The sequence below is a fragment of the Equus asinus genome, chromosome 10, assembly GCF_041296235.1.
Source record: "Equus asinus isolate D_3611 breed Donkey chromosome 10, EquAss-T2T_v2, whole genome shotgun sequence".
In the NCBI taxonomy this organism is placed as follows: Eukaryota; Metazoa; Chordata; class Mammalia; order Perissodactyla; family Equidae; genus Equus; species Equus asinus.
Genome location: NC_091799.1, coordinates 22,558,445 through 22,567,957, shown reverse-complemented (window position 1 = coordinate 22,567,957; position 9,513 = coordinate 22,558,445). Strand labels below are relative to the sequence as shown.

Sequence of the window (9,513 nt, the reverse complement as noted above, 5' to 3'; positions counted from 1 at the left end):
TTGATGAATAGAAGTTCTCAGTTTTAGTGTAGAATAATTTATCATTTTTCCCCCTTTGTGGTCACTCCATTTTGTATCTTATTTAAGAAAAAATGTTCTATTCCAAGGTCATAAAGATCTTATTTTATGATATTTCCTAGAAAATGTGTTGTTTTATCTTTTACACTAAGATCTACAAGTGTGAATTAACTATTTTATATGGTGCAAGATAGGGATTTCCCCCCCACATGTATATCCAAGTACCCCAGAACCAATTCTTAGAAATATATCCTCTTACAATTGTTTTGCAGGGCCACCTTTGTCATGACCAAGCATCTATATACGTGAAAGTCTGTTTTGAGTGTCTCTATTTTATTCCTTTGGTCTATTTGACTACGTCTGAGCCAGTATCACTCTAATATAATGATCGTCTTTTTATGTGATAAGCGTTGATCTTCTGTGGAGTAAGTTTCCCATATTGTGCTTCTTTTTCAAGTCAGTTTCAGCTAATCTTGGTTTTTTGGCTTTCCATATAAGTTTATGAATCAGCGTACCAACTCCTCCAAAAATACCTGCTTGGATTTAGAAAGGGATTTGACTGAATCCATTGTTTAATTTGGAGAAAATATCATCATTAAAATATTCTATGTTCTAATCTGTGAACTTTTGTGTATATCCTCCCAATCATTTATGTCTTATTAAGTTTCACTCAATATGTTTTATAATTTTCTGTGTAGAAGTCTTTCACATGTTCATTGGATTTATCTTTAGGTATTTGATTTTTAGTGCTAACTTAAATAAGATCTTTTGGAAAATCATTTTTGTAGCTATAGTGGAAATACAATAGATTTTTGCACATTGATCTTGTATCCAGAAACTCTGCTGAACTCACATTAATTATAATGATTTATGTGCAAAATTTCTGGATTTAATAAATTTATAACAATGTTATCTGTGAATAAAGGCAGTTATGTCTTCCTTTCAAATCTTTATGCCTTTTTTTCTTTTACTTGCTTTACTGTATTGACTAGGAATTCCAATAGAGAACTTGTAATACTGGGCATTCTTGTCTCATTCAAAATCTCAGGGAAAAAGAATTAAATGTTTCATCTTTAAGTGTGGTGTTTGCTATAGTTTTGGTAGGCACTCTTTATCAAATACAGAATGTTCTCTTTTTTTCCTAGTTTGCTAAGAGTTTTTATTTTTGTTTTTTGTTAATTATAAATTGATGCTAAACTTCATCAAATATTATGTCTACATTTGTTAGATAATCTTATGATTTTCTACTTCATTCTATTAATGCTATAAATTGCATTAATTGGTTTAGACTCTTTAAACAACTAGGCCTTATTGAAAGAAATCCTACATGCCATGACATACATTAATTTTTATATCTTGCTGTATTTCACTCACTAATGTTTTGTTTAGGATGTTCATGAGTGAGATCAGGCTCTAACTTTCCTTGTTTGTAACAAACTTTTCAGATTTTAGTATTGCAATGGCTATTCTGCATGACCACCAAGGTGGGATCTTATATAGGGACCAACAATCAAATTTGTGAGCCACAAGATGCTTCACCCTGCACCAAATTGACATAGCTTTCTAGTAAGATAAATGATGAATAACATATTATGCGCTGCAATGGAACTATAAAAGTCTTGTTTATCCCCTGTGGATCTTCCTATGTCCACAATAATTTCATCCTAGAATGAGAATGCTTAGGAGACATGAGACAGACTACTCTAGGTCAAGAATTGCACCAGATCTGTGGTCCCTTTGGCTTTTATATCTTGATGATTATGTAGCCCTCTCTGGGATGTATTTCCAGCTCATATTTTTCTGTGCAGCTGCCTCTTGTCAATTACTGGTTACTCAATAGGCAATCTTAACAAATAGGCATAGCATGCTGGTTCACTACATAGCAGGATCCTAATTTGTCTTATATCTAGTATATGCTTATAGATTCTTTGGAACCAGGAGTCAAATCCTCAGATTTTCTGGAGGATAAAGAAATGATTATAACCCACCTATTAATTATTCCTTCTAGTTTTCCTCTGACAGTTTTCAACACTTCTTTGCCATACCTTCCTCAGGCATTTAAAAAATAATTCTTACTACAGTAACTTCTACAATATTTGATGTACAAAATGGATGTTTCAAAACTCTGCAACACTAAGACCTCTATGAGCCAGTAAAGAATTGGAATTCCTTCCCAACAATCACATCAAACTATCAGTACACTCTCTTAGAAGATTTCTGACATATCTTTTTCAATTGGACTATTTCTCTCTTTCTTTTTTCTCCACTACCATCCTCATTTTTAATAGGCTTCAACAGATACATTCAGTTGCATATATAACTTTGCTAAAGCTAAATTTACTTCCTTTACTGGCCAATAAGTATCCATGAGTATTACATCAATTGGAAATTTCAGTTTGAATTCCAAAAAGCTCTTTTAATTCTGGCAACCATTTTACACGTATGTTACGTTTTCATTTATTTTTATAAGTTAGTCTTAAAATTCTTTATTATGCCATATACCTGTGGCAGACAGATTAAATAATGTTTAACACATCCACATTAGTTATTATAACAATGCCAATTTCCTATTCTTGCCAATAAAAATACCATTTTCTCATATAATATTCATTTCCCATAACAGATGTATTGCCCCCGCTCCGGACCTCTCTCCTCCATGGAGGGCTCCTACCTTAGGGTGGCTCCCGCCTGGCCAGCTGAGAAGCTCCGCTGCTCCCAAAGGTGGCTTTTTTCCTCTCCAGCCAGAGTTACTGCCTCTTTTGCCTTCGTCAGGACTGTCCCTTTTCATTGGGGTTCTTTTTATCCAATTTTCAGTTTTCAATCCAGGGTGATTCTTCCCAAAATTGTTGTAACCTGGTTGTGTTCGTGGGAGGAGGCGAGTTCAACGTCTGCTCACAGCGCCATCTTGACGAGATCCTAACAGATGTAATCAATAAAGGTAATTGCTTAGGTCATTGTATTAACTCAAAATTTAGTTATCATTGTGGAGCACTGCCCATCTGTCTCCCATGGGGATGATCTAAGCTTGATCATTAACCTGTTAAAACTCTAACAATTATATCACAGAGAGTTAAGGTTTCTTTCTACTTTTTGATACTGTGGCTCGGGGGAGTATCAGTAAATATCAGGCTTACCAGTAAAATCTAGCTATAGTTTAGGCTGGCCTAATGTTCTTTCCTCTTGCCTGAGCCTGTGACACAACTGGCCACTGTAGCTTAAATATGTCAGATGCTATTGCTATCAATATGGCAATTACTTCTTCCTAGGTGAGAGTATGTGTTTTCTCTCATAGTTATTGACAAGCAAGTTGCTGAGTCAATTTAGTAAATGCATAGTCCATTTAAATATTGCTTCATCATATTTCTGGGCCAAATGCCAAGTTCAGTCAGTTTCTTGGAAGAGGACCCCCTCTAGTGACCATTTAGACCATAATAGTGAGTCTCCAGGAAAGTGATTTCCACTTGACTCAGCACATTTAGTCAAGTTCCCAACTCCCTAAATCCCTCCTCTTCCTCTGGGCCAATGTCATGTGATCAAAGTCTTGTTGCCATGACTGTTCACAGCATGAGACTAAATCAAGTACACTATATGCATCAAAAACATTTTATGCTCCTCAAGGGATTACCAGGTGAGCATATTCACTTAGCCAGGACAGTATCCCAAAGCTTTCCCACAATCTTCATGTTTGTTTGTTTTGGAAGTTCCAGAGTGAAATCATCATTGATATGTGACAACTCTGTCATGCCAACATTCCCTTCTTGGACATCATTGTGATTCCTTAAATGCCTCTGGTATACTTTTCCAACCATATTCATATCTAATGTAGTTAAAAGAGCAAGTGAGATTCTTACATGCTGGGCAGACAACAGCAATGCATCTCCCTCATACTGAGGTACTTGCTTTAACCAGGGTGTCATCCTGCTTTACAGAAACATAACATAGCAGTTGTTAGCTGACAGTCACAGTATATCCAGTGAGGCTCAAAGGCAGGAATCCTCTTAGGGCTACAGAGAATCAGCATGATAAACACAACAACAAAAAATGACTAAAATGATAATCTCAATCTATTATTATCTAGGCAGAGCAACAAGGAACACTGATTGATGTCTTCTTTCCAAATTGTATACATACAATCTCAGGAAATAGTTGTAGTGTGACTTTTGTCCACCCCTCCTTTTCAGGGGAAAATGAATCCTGGGACATGTTCTTGTATTGACCATGACTCAACACTCCATATGAGAGAAACAACTGAGAATATTACTCTCTTGTTCTGAGGTAGTTTCTCAAGAAAAGAATGATGACTCCCTTTTCTGCCTTTATTTCCCACTAGGTGATTTCATTTCAACTGCCACAGTTCTCCCACTTTTTCCAATTGCTTCCTGTCTTAACCCAGACTGGGCTTCTCTGGATAGATGTTTCTGGGTCAGCTATACTGACCTCTACAGGGATGTAGCGGGATGAGGCTCTCCAGAGCTGCTACTTTGTCCATTTCTAGGAAGGAGTAGAAAGGCAAAGGATGAAGGGGCCATCTCTATCAGGAGAGAGTGAGGTGTCACCCGTAGTCAGTCTCAATTTAACCCCACTAGGTGAAGTCAATGTCAACTTCATTTTTCCTTTAGGAATATGTGCAAATTTAGAGGAATTTAAATAGAATTCTGAGAAGCAACCTCACCTTCTGTCTAGGCATGCGAATGCTATCCTAGACTCAAGTCAATTGGATTCACAAGAGAAAAAGAAATTTTGTGAGATGGAGATAGTTTTTGTGAAGTAATCGGTAGCATCATCCCGCCCCCTCTCATTCCCACCTCTGCATCCTCCAAAATTTCCAAAAATGATCCCCTTATACTATCCTTTATATTCAGATGAAGCACACATTTGTCTGGTGTTAACCTATATTGTGCATCAGTGCCCAATAGCCCCAAAAACCTTCACTTACTATCTCCAGGTCGTCTAGCTTCTATTAAAACTGAAGCAAGGCTGGCCCGGTGGCAGAGCAGTAAAGTTTGCACATTCTGCTTCAGTGGCGTGGGGTTTGCGGGTTCGAATCCCAGGTGTGGACCTATGCACCTCTTGTCAAGACGTGCTGTGGCAGGCATCCCACATAAAATAGAGGAAGATGGGCATGAATGTTAGCTCAAGGGCCATCTTCATCAGCAAAAAGAGGAGGATTAGCGGCATATTTTGGCTCAGGCCTAATCTTCCTCAAAAGAAAAAAAACCACAACTGAAGCATAATTTGCATCTGGTAAAATGACTCAAATCTGAAGTGTGTAGCTTTCTACTCATGATTTGTTTATCTATTTCCTGTTTGTGTACATTTGAGTTGTTTTTAGTTTGTCCTCTTATGAATAAACCTGCTATGATTTTTTGTACCAATTTTTTTAAATACCCATAGGGTAGTTGCATCTTTAATTTTGTTAGCAATTGCCAAACTGTTTTCCAAAGTGACTGCATACTTTTACCTTCTTACCATCAGTACATGAGTGTTTTCAGTTGCTCCAAATCCTGCAAAACTTTTGTATTGTCTTTTTAATTGTAGCCTTTCTATTGAGCGTTCAGTGGTATCACATTGTGATTTTAATTTACATTTCCTTGATAAAGAACAATGTTGCTTGCCTTTTCACGCTTGGTATTGGTCATTTGAGTATCTTCCTCTGTAAAATGTCTGCTCAAGTTTTTCCACACTTTTAAAAGTTGAGTTGTGTGCTTTTGCTTATTGATTTGTATGAGTTATTTGTATATTCTGGATATGTCTTTTGTTTTATATATACATTGTGAATATTTCTCCCCTTTCACTTTCTTAAGCTATCTTTTGATGAATAGAAGTTTTATTTTTATGAAATCTAATTTAGTAATTTTTCATTTATAGTTAGTCCTCTTTATTTCCTGACCAAGAATTCTTCACTCATCTCTAGGTACAAGTACATTTTTGTATATTTTTTCTGTTTTCTTCAAGAAATTTTATAGTTTTAGACCTCACATTTAGACCTATGAGACACTTTGAATTAATTTTCGTGTGTGGTGTGGACAAAGGGGTCAAGGTTTGTTTTTCATGTGTATATCCAATTGTTCCAGCTGGATATATTGAATGGGTCCTCCCTTCACCATTAAATTTCATTGACACTTTACCAAAAATCAAGCAATCATATAAATAAAGATACATTTCTGAGCTCTCTCTTCTGTTGCATTGATATATTTATGTATTTTTATACAAACACTGCACTATACTAATTATTTTAACTTCATGCTAAGTCTTGAAATGTGGTAATGTGTCTAGTACCATTTGGTGGGTTTTCTTCAAGATTGTCTTCGCTGTTCCAGGTCATTTTCATTTCCATTTCAGAATTGACTTGTCAATTTCCAAGGACAGCGACCAGACTCCTCTTCCCAGGCTTGGAGTGAAGTGGTTAGAGTCAGGGTCTGCTCTCCCAAAGCCTAAGCTGTGGCAGCACGGCCTCATTTGCTGTAAGATATCTATGGACTGTGGTTAGGGACGAAGATCACAAAGGATCACATTAAAACGACCTCTAGTTTCTCACTGAAAACACCTGATGCAGTTGGACGATGCAGATATGTATTCAAAATTCCAAAAGGTTTGGTACCTGGAATGCTATATCCTATCAAATTATCATTTAAGCAAAAGAGCCAAGTAGTGATGTTTTTCAGATATGCAAGCACCTAGAAAGTTTTTCTTCAGCTGGTGCCTTACAAAGAATGTCTTTCATTGGTCATCTGATTTATTAATAGTTTTAAATTCCATGAGCCGTAAATATTTATTTGAACTAATCCAGACATTACAAATGCGTATAAAGTGGAAATTTTCTCCCTGTCTGTCCCCCCATGCATTTCCATTCTTACTCCACTGACTATACACATACATATATTTATACATTTTAAACATAATGAATTCATACTTTTATACTTTGTTCCACATATTGATTTTTCTACTTAATGACTTTTCAAGGAAGTAAAGGGCATCCATTTGATTCTTTGAACCTGCTGCATGCATACCATTATATTCTATGTAAATAATCATAATTAATTTCTCCATTCCCTATTGATAGGAATTTAGATTGTTGCCAACTTTTATCTGCCATAAACTGAGGTCCACTGAAAATAAAAGATATCTCAATATTCAATATACATTTATGACAACATTTCAATAGGTTAGGCTCCGAAGAGTGAGAGTTCCTAAAATAAAATATTAAATTACTTATTTAAAAAAACTTTTGCTTTTACTAAAAAAAACGCCACTAATATCAGATTTTACAAAACCTTTTAAAATTAGAATCAACTATTTTTAAACAGATAACTTTAGGGATAGATGGAGGGAAGAAAAGTTCCAACCTCCCTGGTATGGAATGGATACATTTCATGTTGTCACTCTTCATTCTTATTCTTTATGGCCATTAGCATTTTTTAATTATATGGTAGAAAAATAAGAGGAAATTAACAAGAAATAAAGCCAAAGCAATATAATAAAGTAAGAGTAGAAAGAGAAAAGAGGAGTAAATGTACAAACTTGATTTCTAAACAGGAAAAATGTTTTTTGAGAAAAAATAAATTACAGAAATCCTCAAAATGAGAAAATTAGCTAAAATGTAATCATGCCCTTCCCTCTCTGCCTCCATTCTTTTCCTCTTCTAATGTTTGCAAAGACATTCAACAGCTATAAATTAAGAAATTGTGTTAAGTAATACACTGGAATTTGAAGGATTTTGGATGATAAATCTTAATAAAAAGAGAGAAATTTGTTCACGAAATATTTTTGGGAAAAGAACTAGTTTAATGCAGTGTTTGGAAGATGAGAAAGTGATGAATCTTCGTAGGAAAGAGGAAGAATAGTGAGGATGATCATCACGATTTCAAGAGAGTCAAGGCCAACTGGTGGGCCATCAACAATTGATGTAAGTACTCTTAATAGTCTTGTCTCACATGAGTTAAAAATGCTAACCTCCATCAGCTTGATTGTTTACCAAGAACAAGGGGAAACTAGAGTTGAGTGGAGCCAATTCCACTTGTGGGCTTGTCATGAGGGTGCTGCCTGGGATTACTTCTTTCCCATCAGCTTCCTCAGGCCCCGTTTCAGGTCTTTGTTTCTCAGGCTGTAGATAAAAGGGTTTAGCATGGAGGACAAAACTGTGTAGACAATTGTTGCTATGTGGTCCCTGACGGTGTAGGTGGACAGGGGCTGTAAATAGACATAGAAGATGCTTCCATAAAACAGTGTTACCACAGTGAGGTGAGAACCACAGGTGGAGAAGGCTTTACGTTTCCCAGCAGCTGAGGGAATTTTGAGAACCGCAATGAGGATTAGTACATAAGAGAAAGCAATGAATAGAAAGGGAGTCACCAAAACAACAGATCCTTCTATCATTATCACAATTTCATTGACAAATGTGGAGGAACAAGACAATTTCAGCAGAGGGCCAATGTCACAGAGAAAGTGATGGATAACATTGGAGTCACAGAAGATGAGATGATTCAGCAAAAGTGTGTGTAGGAATGAGTGGAAGTGAGGAAATGAGCAGGAGAAGGCCACCAACAGGACACAACGGTGGTGGCTCATGGTGGTGACATAGTGGAAGGGGTCACAGATAGCCACATAGCGGTCAAAGGCCATGACTGCCAGAAGGAAGCTGTCAGAGTTGCCCAAAGCATAAATAAAATACATCTGTGTCAGACACCCAGCATAGGAGATGGTCTTCTTTGACAGGAAGTCCACTAGCATCCTGGGGACTATGGTTGTTGTAAAGCAAATGTCAGTGAAAGACAGGAAACTCAAGAAGAAATACATGCGAGTCTGAAGCTGGGGGTCAGAGTAGATGGCCAGGATGATGAGTAGGTTCCCTGTTATGGTGACCAGGTATATGGTGAGGAAGAGGATAAAGAGTGGCTTCTGGTCCTCAGGCCGGGAGGAGAGTCCCAGGAGGATGAACTCAGAGACACTGCTGGTTTGGTTGACTTTTTCCATTGACTTGGGTCTAGTTATATATGAAAAGTTTTCTTATTTAATGTACTTCAATGCCTTCACCCAAATCATGAGAACCCAGCAAGTGTTTGTTTTCTCAGTTTGGTCACAATTAGCTGTTGTGCAGGGACAACTTGTCAACCTCATTGTCCTTGATGTCATCCTCTCATCCCAAATCAGTGAACATCATAAAGGCCTTATCTTGAAAGCTGGGGGAACAGAACAAGAGTTTTCCTTTAGAGACCATCAGAGGTGGATCTCTCTGATTCAAGTTCATTAGTTCTTATTCTACACAAAGCACTGTTCCCCTGCTGAAGACACAGCAATAAAAACAGATAAATCTTTGCCTTTGCGAATCTCATGTTCTAGTTGGGGAGAAGGATCATCAACAAACAAAATATGTAATATAATATCAGGTAGGGATAAATTTTCTGTACAAAATAAAGCAACATACAAGGGGATGGAGATGGATGGAGAATGTGGGTGGAGGTATGTTATACAGGGAGGTCACAGGACACACATTCC

At 36.9% G+C, this 9,513-nt stretch overlaps 1 protein-coding gene across 1 annotated transcript; it reads right to left on the bottom strand.

Annotated features, from left to right (window-relative positions):
* Positions 1-8,067: 8,067 nt before the first annotated feature.
* Positions 8,068-8,991, bottom strand: LOC106830839 (olfactory receptor 1L8-like). The gene has a single exon (XM_014840687.2). It carries the CDS (start codon positions 8,989-8,991, stop codon positions 8,068-8,070), a length of 924 nt encoding a protein of 307 aa, XP_014696173.2.
* Positions 8,992-9,513: the final 522 nt, after the last annotated feature.

Excerpts from the sequence above, each read along its gene's own strand:
- LOC106830839 (XM_014840687.2), bottom strand. The coding sequence starts at position 8,991 with ATGGAAAAAGTCAACCAAACCAGCAGTGTCTCTGAGTTCATCCTCCTG.